General features: G+C 38.9%; 1 protein-coding gene across 1 annotated transcript; it reads left to right on the forward strand.

Moving 5' to 3' along the window:
- The first annotated feature begins 2588 nt into the window (after positions 1–2588).
- Positions 2589–16008, forward strand: LOC145698925 (uncharacterized). The gene is made up of 10 exons (XM_081776164.1): positions 2589–2814; positions 8761–8873; positions 9245–9505; positions 12982–13161; positions 13283–13348; positions 13795–13914; positions 13986–14245; positions 14296–14672; positions 14809–14970; positions 15067–16008. The coding sequence occupies exons 2-9, from the start codon at positions 8766–8768 to the stop codon at positions 14928–14930; spliced, it is 1494 nt and encodes a 497-aa protein (XP_081632290.1). The 5' UTR covers positions 2589–2814; positions 8761–8765; the 3' UTR covers positions 14931–14970; positions 15067–16008.
- The last annotated feature ends 453 nt before the right edge of the window (positions 16009–16461 follow it).

Genomic DNA, 16461 nt, shown 5'->3' on the forward strand with positions numbered 1-16461 from the left:
GCAGAACAGGCTGCTCGAAATTGAAATTGAAATTTTTCTTTGAATAAATGAATTTTTCTTCTCTTTTCTTTTTTTGCTTGAATAGTTTCTAAAAATTTAAAAAATTAAGCGTTCTCTTTTTTTTTGTTTTCTAAGCTTCGCTTATCAGAGTGTTCTAGCTGTGAACACAAATAGCGATAGAGCCAGGGCCCGTCTTTCGCGTAAGAAGAAAAACCGATGAAGACAAGAAGATATTCTAGAGCTTCTAAAAGAATATTTATCTATCATTTCTTACCCATCGAAAATGGACGAGTTCAGAAAACCTCGATTCAGATGACGCCTTTTTCCAACAAAGCCCAACAAAAGAGGGTCGAAACAGAATTTTTGATGCAATGACTTTTATCAGTAAAACTTCACCGTCGAAGATTTTCCAAAAGCGATCTTGCCCTCTTTCGACTCGTAAACTTGGCCTTTTAAAAGTCCCATTTTCAACTTCCCGAGTTTCCAGTTTGAAAAGTGATCATTAGCGAAGTTCTGAAGCTTTACGAAGACCGCGATAGCTTATCGATAGATAGGGCCTGAAAATTATGGTCGCGAATTTGAACCCTATTTTGACTTGTATAACGATAACCGTAGCGGTGGTCGCCAGTCGAGATTTTGGCAATAAAAATGCTCTTCTGTATCTCTTCCTCGGATAATTGCTCTTCTGGAAAAGAGGTTGAATCGGTACGACACTATTTTACCTAACCCTAACACAGAACGAAAAAAATGATAAAAAACGAAGAAAATCCAATTTCAACCAGCTCATCTCCGGGTGACTTCTAAAGAAGCGGCGAGTAAAGGTCAATTCCACCGACCGCAGCTGGGTGAAGAAAGCACCAAAAACAACCTCACAACCGGAAATGAATGTGTTGCATCAACCTTTTTTCTTGCAAGAAGGATAAGGATACGGATTAAGTTGACAAAAAGATGGGATAATTATGACCAAAATTTTGGTCAGATTTTAGACCAATAAGATGGTGGAGTTTGGCTGACTTTAATAATTGGCCAATAAGATAACGAGTCGTCGCAGAATTTCAAATTTTTTTATAGATTTTGTCGACTCGAAAATCCACCCAATTCGTAGCTTTTTATCTCTCTCCTCAAAATTTATTACTCTCCAAATTTTGGTCCAAAATTCACGTTATTTCTAGTTTCCTTTCCGCAAACACATGTTTGCACTTTTCTGGTTCTTTTTATCCGACGTCATGTTTCTTCAGAAAAGCGCGTTTGTTTTGCGTTTGCGATAAGCTTTCTCCTTTGCGAACCGTAAACTCGCCCTCAAAATACCAAATCTTTCCAATTCTTCTTTCTGCCAATCAATTCTTTGTCAATCAAGACGAAAAATACGAGTCATTTTTAATTGTCGCGAAAATAAAAGCGCGGCCACTTGTCTCTCTCTTAGAAAGTGTAGGACACGGATTTGAATATGTCAAAATCAAAAGGCAATTATCATCTGCTTATCTGACAAGCTGCATGAAAGATAGAAGCCGCCATGTCAAGCGACATTTGAATTGAAACTGTCAATTTTTAACTGCAATATTTTTTTGTAATAAAATAAATTTCTTGGTATATATAAGTCGCTGGATCTTTCTATGACGACTTGAAAAAACAAGCAAACCGAGCGGGCTCAGATTGAGACCATCTGCGGATGTCATGATCATTGTCAAGCGCTGACAGCTTGATTTGTTTGAGCACTTGTACATCCATCAATAACACAGTGGCTTTAGCATCACAGGCGACGGAAGGTTACGAGATCGTTGATTCAAAAACAGTCTTTTTTCGTTGACACCCTTAATGAAGAAACCTGTGTCAGCGTCTTACTCAGGCTTCTACGCAGATCAGCATTGTATTGCTTCTTCATAAGTAATGAATCATAACCGTCATTTTCAAGTTCACGGTGTTGATTTTTCTCCAGAAAAGACGAAGATCAAACAACGGAGGTCTCCTTAGTGGAGGCTAAGTCAAAGAGGAAATTTTTCGAACACAGTTCTTTTGAGCTTATGTCAGCATGAACTTGAGCTCAAGACTGGCTGAAATCGGAGCGAAGCGATTATCCTCAGAACTCAACGGGAACGTTTTATACACGCTTCTTGAGCTTCACAGTTATCGTGAATTGTAAGAAGCCTGGAAGTGCGGGGGATCAGGAAAGATCAGTCAATGGCAAAATCATTTCAGTATAGCTCGAGGAAACTCACTAGAAGTCTGAGAAAAAATAGGCTCCTCACGAAAACGAATAAATGATTCGAGCGAAAAGCAATGGAAGTCTTTTTTGTCAGTTTTATTATCAGATTCATTGAATGGAATAATTTGATAAAGAAATAAATTCGATCATAACAACTCCCATTTTGCGGAAAAAGTTTATCGACAATACTCAGACTCTCAATTCAGTTCAATTTGTCCCTGTCTGCCCGTTTCCTCCGCGCTCAGAGGGCGCTCCTGAGCCACGAGCGCGCGTTTTCCGCATCCCTTTTTCTTCTGATCGTGACTTTGAGGCGGCGCCAGAGAGCGCGTTTTCAGCGGGTTGAGGCGAAGAAATAAATTTGAATTTCTCTCGCTCTACTAAATTTTTTGCCATCTTGAATCAGAAACAGAGGCGTTTCGGCATCGAAAAAAGATTGCATCAAGTTTTGCTTTTTGACGTTTTGAAGAAACAAAATTTTCAGAGAAAATCAGATTTTGAAAAAATAAAGAAGATTTGAATAGAAAACGAAAACGACCGGTTAAATAAAAATCGAGAGTGTAAATTTGAATAAGAAGAAAGAATTCTTTTACGAAAAAGCTTAATCTAAAAAGGTAATTCGACAAATGATTTTCAATTCTGAAGAACTAGAATTTTGCTAAAACAATCAGTTTTTGACGGGAAATTATAGAGGATCGGAAAAATAGGGATTCAAATTTAAAGAGGTGCAATTTGTTTTTGATTGGTTGACTAAGACAATAGCGCGTTCTGATTGGCTTAGAAAAGCCCTATAAGATCTTGGACCAAGGCGCTCGAAAAACGAAAATCAGCATGAAAAATCTTTCCGCCTAATGAAAATAAGCATCAATCCCGCCAAGCGATATTAGATTCTCCGGGAACACAATTCAATTAATCTGATCCCGCGCGACGCGCTTTCGAAATTTCTAGAGCTCCCGTAGCGAAACTAAAAACCCGCGGAAAATCAAACATCTGTCAATCTTCCACTCTCTTCTTTTTTAGAAAAATGAGGCGGCAATTGAAGTACCATAAAATTTTAGGGTTTTAGGAAAATCTGGTTATTATTTTTCTTAAAAAAATTTAAAATGGTCGTTATTTTTTCTTGATTTAATGTATTATAATTTAAGGGCATCATCGTTATAAATTTCTCTGATCAAAATTATAGGAAGTCCCTTAAGAATTCGTTTTTTTTTATTTTGAAAATCAAGCGTTAGGAGCCTAGAAAATGCCATGTTATCCCAGACGGGTTAAAAAGACCAATCCAAGGTTAGAACCTTATTTTGAACGTGACAGTCGGCGATGAACTTTTGGTAAATCTGCGTAAAGTGGATTTCTCCAGAATCACAATCTCGCTCTACTTTCGACCGCAGAATCGACATTTATGGGTCCTGTCCCTTAATTTCTGCCTCCCGTGGCAGATTTCTGTCATCAATTTATTATGCAAAGCAGCCTTTTTAGAAATTAAAAAAGGAATGAAAGAAAATCGAGTTATCAAACTGACAGGTGCTTGATTTTACGGCGGGATTATCCGATTTATGAGTCATTACTTACGAGAGTCGCAGTAAAATTATCGATAAGGTTTCGATAAAATTAAAACTCAATCGAAATCGGCTGATTTCTAAAGGGAAATGGATTAGATGAAAGATCGTTAATTTTTTGAAGAGAACGCGGTTCGTTTTTGGGAAAACATAAAATGTTCGATTATCGCTTTAATGAGTTGGTTAAACAAGAAGATAAAGTGTCGCTGTACTGACTCAAATCACTTTTTACTGTAAAAGAGCGCATCTTAATTCAGTCTTACTAGAATAAAGGGCTTCCTGAAAAACGAGTTTAAGGGAGTCAATCCGTTAATCCTAAAAATGAAAGCCTTTCCCCTTGCCAGTCGCAAGTCGCAAGTTGGAAGTCGCAATTTGCAAATCTGAAAATCAATCCCTTCAAACTCCGCAATAGCGAGTCAGAGGAAACGCGAGAGAATAATGCTTACGTATGTGGTCTTGCGTTTCGTTTCTTATCAGGGTTGGAAAATGACCACGGTCGAGGGGCTTTCCTTTATCACATTAAACTACTTAAGATAGAAGCCACTTTACTTATGACCTATTTTAAACGGAAAATCGAGTCGTTTTTTGCCAGAAATTTTGTTTTCTCAAAGAAGATCCTCAAAAAACTTGTCCTTTTTGAAGCTCATTTCTTCTCCCCGAAAACGAGCGCTTTCGAGCGCGCGGGGCCGTCAAGCTGCATTTTCATTCCGCGCTGGCGGCTGGTGGATATATTTACACACCTAACTGATCTATAATTTTCGCCTCTCGCCTACTCCTTAACCCCTTAGCGCGCCTTCTAAAGCGTGTCCCGCGCGGGCCGCTGTTCAGGCCGCTGACGCCGGTGCGTCTTCGCTACGCGGAAATGACCAGTTGCTCAGTTTCCTTTAACACGCATCTCAAACATGCCTGTAGCAAGCTTTTTGAACTCGAAAACCTACAACCATCCTCCTCGTCAGGTACTAATTACTACGAAGCAAGTGCAACGCAACAAACTTATCTAATCATACATTACTTGAGGCTCTTAATTAAAATTCAGTAAAACAAAGTTTTCGAGACAAAAAATAAAATTCATTGAAATCGAGAAGCCGCTTGCGGCTTGGAGATATAAACATTTTAGCCGCGCTTCACGCGGCTTTTTGGTGTTATACTCGAAGCCGCAAGCGGCTTCTCGATTTCTATAATTCTTATCTTTTTTTCGAAAAACTTCTTTTTCGAGGTCTAGATCCTTAATTAAGTCGTGCTCAATAAAAGCCAACATCTCACATTTCAAAAAGAAAGCAACGTTTTTTTGAAAAAATCGGCTTTGGCCGTTGATTTTTATCCGCAGATCGGAAGCGCAGTCTGATTTCTCGCAAAATCGCGAAATAGAGGATCAAATTTATCCCGGGCTGATCCGTTGATACGACCGCCAGAGTGGCGCAGCACCTTTCAGATTTGCGCGGTCGATAGTCGCCCACAGAACAGACCCAGAAACATTGGGAATAACATAATGATAAGGTACTATCGTTCGGGAGGGATTCGATGTATGGTGTCTGATAGTGGACGTAGTTCCTACATTGCAAATTGAGGGGCAATTGAGGCCAGTTAAAGAAGATCAGACGAAAATTGACGGCAATTTTGAGTTGTTAATTTTGGTGTAAGACATTTATTGAATTGAGGAATACGGTAATTCGCTCAATTAAAGAAAGATACATTTTTAAAAGAAAAAACTTGACAATTTAAGTTCAAAGAATGGTATTCCGAGGCGTGTGGCTTGGAGTAAACATACTTGTCAAAATTGCGCGGTGAAATTCGCGCGCTTTCTCTCATTTTTCGCGCGGCAGATACATTTTCCCGGCGATAAGCAGCAGACCACGCCCGCTGAGACCAGGAATCTCATTTCTGGATTATCCAAAAAATCATGGAAGAATTTCATCTTTTTAACGCAAAAATGAATTGAAACCGCGGTTGGTATTGAAGGTGGTCTCGAATCAGACAACAGCTTGTGGTTACTGTATCTTTCAGCAAAGGTTAATCTGTTCAATGTCTAAGAAAATGCTCCCTGAGCACCAAAATTATTTCGCGAATGCTTCACATTAGTTTCCCTCGATTCAGCAAGAAGTAAAACATTGTAAACCCAACTTGCGGTTTTCAAACGACTGGTCCTTTTTCTCATTTCATTTCTAAAAACAGAATCGAGCCGACACGTGTAGCGAAAAATTTTGCAATGCAAGCAAGCGCAAATATTTTTCAACCTTATAATTTCGAATTGAAACATGCACGTTTTAAAGTTTTGAACTGACGTCATTAAGAAAGATTTTCACCATTGAAACTGGGCTCGGCAACCTGTGTAGAAAACCTGAGTCAGGGCCTGGACGACAAAAAATTTAAAGCCGCGTAGCGGCTTTTTAAAAAACGAAGCCGCTTTGCGGCTAATTTAAAAAAAAAGCCGCTACGCGGCTATTCATAACTTGTCCTTCAGACCCTGACTCAGGTTTTGGACACAGGCTGCCGAGCCTAGTTTTAACGGGGAAAAGCCTTCAAAATATTTCTGCGTCTGAAAATCCGGCTCTAGAATTCGCGAATTGCAAGAACTTGTAGTGCGGAACTTAAGACAGGTTACGTGAATATTTTTGGTTACGAAAGCAACTTATTTCAACTCCCGTAGCTGCGCGAAATTACGAATTCACATTTTTTTTCTTTTTACTCTTGAATTTCAAATTGTTCATGAATAAAACGAAATTCATTAAAATTACTATTTCGCTTTCGCGGGAAAATTATCCCAAGCGACGACTAGTAATTCTGCGTTCGAGCAAAAATGCAAAAACGCTGGAATTTTCAATTTTGAAAAAACACCCGCGACGTGGCGCGGTTCACACGTTTTTGAGCGCTTTTTGGAATTTTAATTTTACAAGACGCACGTTCCGAGAAAGCGCTTTTTGAATATTGTTCTTTGATTTTTCAGAATATTCAATTTATTGAAAAAGAAGGAACCCTTACTCATTTACTAAGGAAAAGCGAGAAGCCGCTTGCGGCTTCGAGTTTCACAAGAATTAAGCCGCGCTTTGCGCGGCTTTTTTGCTTGTTTCTCTTGAAGCCGCAAGCGGCTACTCGCTTTTCCTCAGTCTATGAGTAAGGGTTCCTTCTTTTTCAATAGAAATGATATTTTGATAATGAGTTCAGCTTATCGCAACCCTCCAAAAATTTCATAATCGCTCCATAAAAAGCCTGCTAAGGGGGTAATGCCGCTCTGAAACGGGCGCTCCTTAGCGGTCGGCTAAAATTTCGCGACCACAGCGGGCGGTCATAATGAGCTACTTTCGCTGGTCGCTCTAGAAACCGACCAATTGCGGTGGCAGTTCAACCTATCTGGAGTCGATTCCCGCTTCTCAATCATTATCAGACTGAGTCGGAAATCGGTAAAATTACGCATGAATATTTATGAGACGCTTTCTTTCCCGAGGAAAAACGGGAATTTCTGGGACTGTCGAGAGTCGTTTTTGCGGCTTTTTGGACGGCGACAGGTTAAAACCCGCACGTTTAGGGGAAGATTCATGGAAATAGGTTAATATTTCAATATTTCAGCCATTTTCCTTGGCGAGCTATTTTTGCGAAGATTGCGATTCCGTGAAAAAAGCCTTCTAAGAGACAAACAATCACGTAAAAACATTAGAGGGCTAGATCCTTCTGGCCCCGCTTGACGAAAATATTTATGTCCTTGTGATTCAATTTCAAGCCCGCGAATTTGTAAACAGGAACGAATCGAGGCGCTATTTTTCCACGTTGAATAATAGAACATAAAGTGCGGGCTTTTTTTGGATTTTAATGAGTTAGCCAAATTTTAACCCGTTCTGTTTCTCTTGCACAAAATTTGCGTAATCTCACTAAAACTCAAGTATTTACCCTGAAAAAGAGTTAAAAATAAATCAATTAATAATATCTATTTAAAAATTTATTATTAAAAATATCCCGAGAAAATAAGGGTGAACCTGTAAGCTAATTATGCCAATTATTTTGATTACATTGATTAAATTTCACGCAAGGAACTCAAATTATTTTCATGTTTTATAACAAAAAGTATTTCCAAAAATAAAATGACACCGTAAAAAGTCAAATTTTCTGGATCTTACTAATAACTTAAATTTCTAAGGGCTTTCTAAATCTGTATTATACTCCCACCCTACTAAGCTAGAAAAAACGCTCAAATATTAGTGATTTCCCCTACTTATAAGTATCCCACCCTTTTTCAAAACAACAAACAACCACTGTCTTCTGGCTAGCAAGAAACAAACGTCATTGTTGAGTTTTGTCCAATTCCTCGGAAATGCCCAAACGACTTTATTTTTGCAAAAATGTCAATATCCGATGCTCCAAATTCTGATCCTTTTTCCAGGATCAATGAGACACCTCAGAGTCTTTTTTTCTCGAAAAATGAGTCAGAAAAACTGTTCTACAAGAGAAAAAAAGATGCTTGGAATTGCACAATTTCAAATTATCCTGATTATTTTCCCGCCGCTAATTTATAATTAGCCGCGGTAATAACTCGCAAAAACACCTCGTTCCCCCGTTCCATGTTTTCAATTTTGACCGCCAAAATATTCTCAAATTTTAAAATTAAAAATTTCAAATTTTCAGCGGCGAAATTATGAAAACAGCTCAGTCCAAGTTCTCAATAAATCCTGAGCAGCGAGGCGAAAGAACCCGCTGCCAAAATACCGCTGAGGGTTCACCCGTACCACCGAAGCTCGCATTGACAAAATACGTTACAAAACATGTTTCATCCCTTTTAGGAGGATAACAGTTGTTTGCTCAAAATGGTTTTTCAGGAAGCAGTTTTTTTCTCACTAATCTTTTTCAAGGTCAAAAGAAGTAGGTCGCTTTCGAGTCAAAAAAAAGCGAAAAGGGCGGCTATGCGCGGCTTTAATTTTTTTTTGACTCAAAGCCGCAAGCGGCTTTTCGGCCTTACGCAATAATAGTTTTTGTTTTTTTCTTTGTAGAATCAAATTTTTAACTGTTTATTTTCAGGTTGAATGAACCCACTCCTCGTCAACGCAAACTATGCTCCGACGACTCAACAGCAAATCCTCCTCCAACAGCAGCAACTTCTCCTCCAAGAAATCGCCATCAAGCGAGCCCAGGTAAGACCAAAAGCTACAGTAACAGGAAACGCAAGTAAGAAAAGCTCCCTTACGCGCTGGCGAAAAATTTTTGAAACCTAAGGAGCACTTCTAATCCTTTCAAATCCGATCTGTTCAAGAGCCCAAAGTATACCAGCTTTCTATCGTGTTCTCTCAAATCCTAGGTTACAGGACAGAATGAGTCAATCCTTTCGGACCTTTGTTTTTCTTGAAGCTTTTTTGACTGTTAAATATAGAGAAGCCGCTTGCGGCTTCGAGTTGAAATAAAAGCTGCGCAAAGCGCGGCTCCTTTTGTTTTCTACTCGAAACCGCAAGCGGCTTCTCGATCTTATACTTCCCTTCTACCTTTCTTTCCCAAACACCGTTTTCAGCTCCTCCAGCAGCACCAGCAGCAGTTAGCACAAGCTCAAGCTTACCAGCAAGCTCAAGTCGCCCAAGCCCAAACTTTCGCAACTCACAAGTCTGCCACTTTCCAGCCAACTTTCATCACTTCCCGAAAAGCGATTTCCAGCTCACCCGAGCTCCAATCCTCTGGAACATCAAGTCCGGTGACGCATCACTTCAAAACCTTCGATTCTATCGAAGATCATGAAATTCCGTCGCCTGAGCTTCAGCGAAAAATAACGCAGCAGGTAAATTTTGTTGAAAATAATCAAAATATTTCTTTCACGCTGTGAGATAACACGAGAAACACGTGATAAACGAATATCGCGATTTGATCGAGAAATTATTTTCAAAATAAACTCTTTTCGATTTAACCTGTCAAAGAGCAAATTTTGACGATTAACGGAACATGAATTAATTTGGTCATTTTCTTGATAACAACGGTTGGTTAACCTTGTAACTCATTTTTCTTTTTGCAAGAGGGGCTTGTTCTTATTAACCCTAACTAGAAATTAGGCCATATTTCGAATTTAAGTGCCGACTTTCTCAAGTCCCTTTAGCCCGTTAAAGAGTCTCATTATGGCTTAACCTGTGATAGGAGTTATTAAGGCTCTCCGCCCTCCTTTTTTTGAAGGAAACTCGAAACGGTCTGAACCCTTCAAAATCGCTCTGAAGAATGCATAATGAAACCTGGTGTTTACAAAATTGTACTAAACTAAATTCGTGTTACAGAAGTTCGAGTATGAGTAAGGGCATAGCACTTGAACGATTGAGAGGCTCGTGAGGGTTCTGAGGAAGTTTTAGGCTTCGAGCTTCAAGTGTGGCACTTTTTCTAAACACTGTATTTTGCTTGTTTTTGTAATTGATATTTATTCAGTGGATATTTTGGCAATAAATAATTGAAGATTGAAACTGATCGGCTATTCATTTTCTTCGAACAGTTTTCCGTGAATTACGTTTCGATGAATTAAGGGTGAATATAGTCACTATATTACAGTAAAAACCCAAAAATTGGCCGGTTTTCAGATGTAAATTCCCGAAAAAAGCGGCCAAATTTTGGGTTTTTTTTGCCGGGTAGCCAAGTTTCCATTTCAAAAAGCATAGTCTCGAAATTTTCGAAAATCGGCATGATTTTCACATTTTTGATAAATTCTATTCAAATTTTTGCTTGTTTGAAGACATTTTTTTGAGAATTTTGTCATTTAAAATGATAAAAACACTCTAAGAAAGCTAAAAATGATCAGAAATAGCATCATTTTGGCCCAATTCGGATTCAAAATTTTTTATTTTTGAAAAAGCGGCCAAATTTTGGGTTGATTTCAGGTTCTAAAAAAGGCGGATTTAGACAAAAAACGGCCAAATTTTGGGTGGGCAAATTTTGGGTTTTCACTGTATAGTGATGAATAAGTACTATAAGTCCAATCCCTCAAAAAGCCGGTAATGATTTGATTTTCCGCGAAAACCAGTAAAACCGAACTTAAAAATGATAGAGTTTGCATAACTCGCTGCGGTGCGGAACATTCCACCTGCATTCTAGAGCAGCCGCTTTAACTCTTTTCATACCTCTACTCTTTGTTTCTAATTTTCGCTCAATCTATGCTCAACCTTCACCAAACCCATGTTTTCGCCCTTGTTAGAGAACAAAAAACGATGCAATTTTCTGGTAAAAAATTTTCGAAAAAACTTCGAAAATACTGGTTTTGGGAGGATAATTTGTTGAGCGAAAAATTGGTTGTTACAAAAAAAAAATCCTTGAAAGCATAAAATTACAGTTATGAAAGGATGAAATCAAAGCCGCTTCGCTAGAAAACTTCACAATAACTTGACTTCTTAGAATCAGCCCTTTTTTTGTCTGTTTCGAAAAAGCCCCTCCGGAAGTTTTCGCTTCGTCTCTGTCGTTTTTCTGTTTCCAGCTCGATTGTATTTTGGCTTCAAACAGGAAGACCGCGTTTTTTGAGTTTGTTCAAGTTCCGTATTTATTTTTGCTGTACTGTCGGAATCGATCTCATGTGAGCGATAAGGAGGAACGGGCCCGGAAACAGAACGAGTAGTCGTGACTGTCAGTTGATCGTTGGTTATTACGTTTCGAGAGACAGGCATTGACATCATGTCAGAGGAGGATCCGGTTTGGAGGAACCTGAGGAATGCTCTGAGCAAATCGGACCTCTAATTTCAAGATTTGAGAGTCTCTTTTGATCGATTGATGATCGATGATGTTTAGAATTTCAAAAATGATTAATTGATCTGAACCAAAATAGTCTAAGACAGAGTTAAATCGGTAGATTTCCGCGAATTTCGCAGAATTCGGCAGTCTGGTCTGACGAAATAATTGCAAGACAATATTCGGCGATTATGATCCCAGCTTGGAACGTAAAAACTTTTCATTGATCGAGAAAATAAGCTCAAGGCCAACTTTTGTGGCAGAAATTTTTTTTCGAAAAAAGCTTATTATCGGTGAAACAGCGCGGCTTTTGCGGGAGATTTATGGAATTAAATAACGTAACTTTCTTCTTTTTTTTCTGCGTGGACAAATTTCAAAGCTACTATGAATGCAATCATGAATGATAAACTTGAAGCATTCTTCGAGCCGAATAGAAATTGTATTAAAAATTATCCGAAACGAAATGTTATCAAATTTGAAGAAGTCGCGGTTAACCGACGTCCGTCCTTATCTCATCCAATCGAAAGCTTGTGGTTTACGCCCAATCTTTTCCAAATAAACTTCAACCCTCTTTTAGCGACAAAATTTCCATTAGAATTTTGATCTTGATAAAATCAACTAATTACTATCTCTATTCAGTTGAATCCCAGTTTTTTCTTATCGAAAATAATTACTATCGATTCAAGTTCTTCCTTCTACCACAATTTACTCGAGGAGATACCCTTATCTACTGTTCAAAGACGTGGTCTTTCTTTCAATCAAAAATCAAGACATTCGCTGATTCTTCAAAAATTCAGCGATGGATTTTCAAAATTCTCTTGGAACTCGAAAATCCGGCTCGCTTTAGAAATCGCCTGTCTTATCATTTTATCCTTTCTGATCCGGATTTATATATTTCGCGCGCTTTTGCAAAAAGCTCTCTCTGAGCCGCCTTGAATCCGGATTCACAAAAGTTGCATGTTCAATTATTATTCATTTATTCCAAAACCAGCAGCGCGAGTTTAGAAAAATTCAGCGCGCAAAGTTTACTGGTCTGATAAGCTACTGCTGATAAGCAGAAGCAAGCTACAAAGTATTTTTTAAATAGTCAACAGTTTTTTAGAGCACTAACTGTTTTACAGACAGAAATTTTTGAATCGAGAAGCCGCTTGCGGCTTCGAGCGCACAAAAAAAAGCCGCGCAAAGGCGCGGCTAAATTGAACAAATACTCGAAGCCGCAAGCAGCTTCTCGTTTTTTCGGATTCATTAATTAGAGAAGGGTATATCCTTAAGAAAGAGAATCAAGGTCTTTATTTAACCGTCTTAAAAGCTTAAACCTGCAAAAAGGTTCTTTCTTTAACCCAGACTCTTAATTTTTCTGACATTTTTGTCTGAACATTTAGAACGTCCAACTTTCCATAAGGGTATCCCATTGTGCAAAAGGGCAAAAAAGCCTCCCCCGCACTGGCCAAGAGTTAAATCAAAAACGTTCCGCCCAAATACCAGTTACAAGTCCTTTCTGTCTGAGTCTGACTCAGCGGAAAATCTTCAATCTTCGATCGAGAATTAATCTTTCAAATTTAGGTCGAGTATTATTTCTCAAATGAGTATTTGACTCGCGATGCGTACTTCCTCCGCCAGATCCGCCGCAAACGGGAGGGATATCTGTCGATGAAATTGATTACCAACTTCAAGAAGGTCCGAAAGCTCAGCAAAGATCCACGAATCACGAGCTTTTGTCTTCGAAAATCGAAACTTCTTCAGGTAAAAAAAATAATTTTGAATTCTACTGACGCTTCTCGAAATAAGAAATTTTCCATCAAGCGCTCTGATTGGCCAGTTTTGTTATCAATAAAATATAACAGATTTTAACCTTCCTTTCTAGGTAAACGAAGAGGGCTCAAAGGTTCGCCGAATCCAGCCAATCCCCGAAGATTTGCGACTTCACACGGTAAGTCGACAGATCCTTAAATTTTACAAGTTGTTACCGGACGGCGTCAGATTTTAAGCCCAGCGTGAACTTCCTTATCTAAAGAACACGGCTTTTAGTAAATACTAACTCTCACTCTCTTCGGAGGAACAGGAATGTCAATGTTCCAAACACGGAATTGATGAGGTGACATTCCTTCCGGTGGGCTCCTCCTTAATTAAGGGGCTCTTGGGGGAGATACCTTGAAAGTTGAAATCAAATTAAACATAACAGAAATTCTTGAGCCGTTTTGGGCCGGCCTTCTTTCTTAAAGAATTAACACTCTGATACCCTTATTATTTTGCAAGTTTTTGTTCAAATTTCAGACTCGTGAAAAATTCGAGCCGAAGTTTCCCGCGATAGTTCCTCCCACTTATCCGATAAAATTCCAGTTTCCATTTTCCATATCTGAAATTCTTCATTTCTAGCTCACACGTTCCATCCTCGTCTCGAAAATCCCGAGTAATCTGGCAACGATCGATTCTTTGATGAATGTCTTTTTCAAATTCGGCGAAATCTCGAGCGTCCGAATTCTCCGCCCTGGAAAGGTAAAATTCAAAAATTCTGGATTAAAAAATTCTTCGATCAAAAAGATTCGAGTTCACATTTTTAAATTCAGGAAATTCCTCACGATCTGCGCGAGTTCTTCGGAAAGTCGATCGAGCACGTTTCTGGAATCTCAGCTGTCGTCGAATTCGAGACACCTGAAGGCGCCGCGATGGCCTACAATCAAGTCAGCTTGGGCAGCGCGGAGAATTTCAGAGATTCTGAAATCTTCAAGACGATTAATGTTGTGCTTCTTGGCGTGGATGGCTTCTCGTCTGAAGATGATTCTGGTTGTGGAGAGAGTTCTGGGGCATCGGGGGATGAATGCGTCAGGTGAGAAAATAATAGTGTTGAAAGAAGGCCCTTTCTTTACCCTGTTTTAGTTCTTATGTCAAATCTGGCCCTTCCAACGTCCAAATCCCCGACATCTTCGACTGCGACCTGGACGACGACTACGAAGCGTACATGAATCAAATCCGCCAAGAACGACAATCCGAAGCCAAGACCGCCGTCCCATCCGTCATCGCTTCGCTGATGGACGAATACGGCGCCTGCTCGTTGGAGACGCAATCGCGAAGCCGGACAAACTCGGTTTCTGCATCGAGCAAGGCAATTGGAAGTGGTAATCGACGAGCAAACTCGTCCACCCTTTGGTCGAGCGGAACGACTTGGAATTCGACGGAAGAGAAGCAGCTGAAATCGGTGTTGAACAACTCGGCTCTCAGTGCTTTTGGACAAATGAAGCTCGAATCTGATGATGGTTTTAATTTGAAAAAATATTCAAAAAAAAATCTAAAATTCCAAAAAAATGATTTCACTTTCCATGATTTTGGAAAGTGAAAGATGACGAAAAAAGCCCCCCTTTCTTCGCCCAGACCGCTAACTAATGAGTTTAGTCTTCGCCGAGAGCAACCTGATCGCGCCGGCGCTCGATTTTGACCGCAACTTGCGACCGGCCAATCTTCCCAATTTCAACCAGAATGGCGCCAAATGCTGGGCTGATGCTGTTAGAAAGTGAACGACTCTGCTGATCCAAAATTTGACTGATCCAACTTTGTGTAAGATTTCGACCAATCAGAGCGTAGATCAGCAGCATTCGTTATCTGGCGACCGAAATGTAGAAATTTTTTTTATTTAAACCTTTTTTTCTTCAGATAGCGAAATTTCTAAAAATCCGCTTTTCTGCTTTGGCGTCGCTTCAAAAATCCACAACCAAAAATGCAAAAAAATGTAAAAACTCTTCTCCGTGGCTTCTCCTGTACGAAAAAAACGAACGCTCATGTTAAATGTAAAAACGAAAAAAGCGAAGCTCGCGAATTGTAAAATTAAATCACAAAAACGAAATTCACGCAATTATTTTTCACATAAGGTCTCTCGCTGAATTAACACTTGTTTTATAAATATCACGTTACACGCGCCGCAATTTTGAACATAATGAATATAAAATCATGCCGAACTTTGAAATTGATTTACAGTTTTTTTCTTTTACGACTGAATTTCGCCGTAAAAAGCTTGTTTTTCGAAATAAAAAGCTCTGAAGGTCTTTAAAATTTATTTTTTATTAAGGGTGTCAATGAGTTATTTGTCAATTTCGTCATTTTGATCGTTTTCGACAAAAAATTAAGGGTCTTTCTTTGTTAAATTTTCAGAAAAGCCTTTTTTCAAAATCGATATCGATTAGATACCCTTAATTTAAAACCAAATTCAGCTTTTTTTTTCTAAAAAACTGTAAAATCAAAATTTCATTGTTTAAAATCTAAGAAAATCATTTTTTTGTATAAATCGATGCATATCACCAATATCAGGATATATAAAATCATAACTTTCTGTTATCTATCTTTCTGTAAATTCTTTTATAAAACATAAATGTTTTGTCGCCCCTTTCTTTTCGCACCGACTCACGCCAGATGATCTCGAAGACGGACGAAACTCGACTCAGAAACATCTGACGAAGAATATGAATATAAAAAAAATCACACAAACAAAGGTTCTCACTAAAAATCACTCTTGAATAGGTGCTTTTTCTGCTGTTTCTGCTCGACAAATTTGTTAGCAAGTAGAAAAATATAATGATTGAGTTCTTTATCATAATAATAACCTCGATTCTCTGATTCGCATCAACAGTTTTTTGAGCAGGTTTTCTGCTAGGTCGCAAGTGTCCTGTGAAAATAACTCAGTAATAAGTCAACTTCTTTTTAGACCATGACTTAGTTTTTTACACAGGCTATCGCGTCCTGGGCTCGGAAACCTTTGTAGAAAACCTTGATCAGGGTCTGAAAGACCTTAAATGGAAAGCCGCGTAGCGGCTTTTTTTAAAACGAAGCCGCAAAGCGGCTTCGCTAGAGTTCAATGATAGCTTCAAATGTTTTTTAGGCGAAGCCGCCTTGCGGCTTCGTTTTTAAAAAGCCGCTACGCGGCTTTCCATTTAAGGTCTTTCAGATCCTGACTCAGGTTATCTTATCAGGTTTGCCGTTTAACGATGTTAAACGAGATAATTACAGTCAACTAATAGCACCCGGTTTTAAGGCTTATCAATAATTTCTTCCAGC

The sequence above is a fragment of the Oikopleura dioica genome, chromosome 2 (assembly GCF_907165135.1).
Source record: "Oikopleura dioica chromosome 2, OKI2018_I68_1.0, whole genome shotgun sequence".
NCBI classification, from domain to species: Eukaryota; Metazoa; Chordata; class Appendicularia; order Copelata; family Oikopleuridae; genus Oikopleura; species Oikopleura dioica.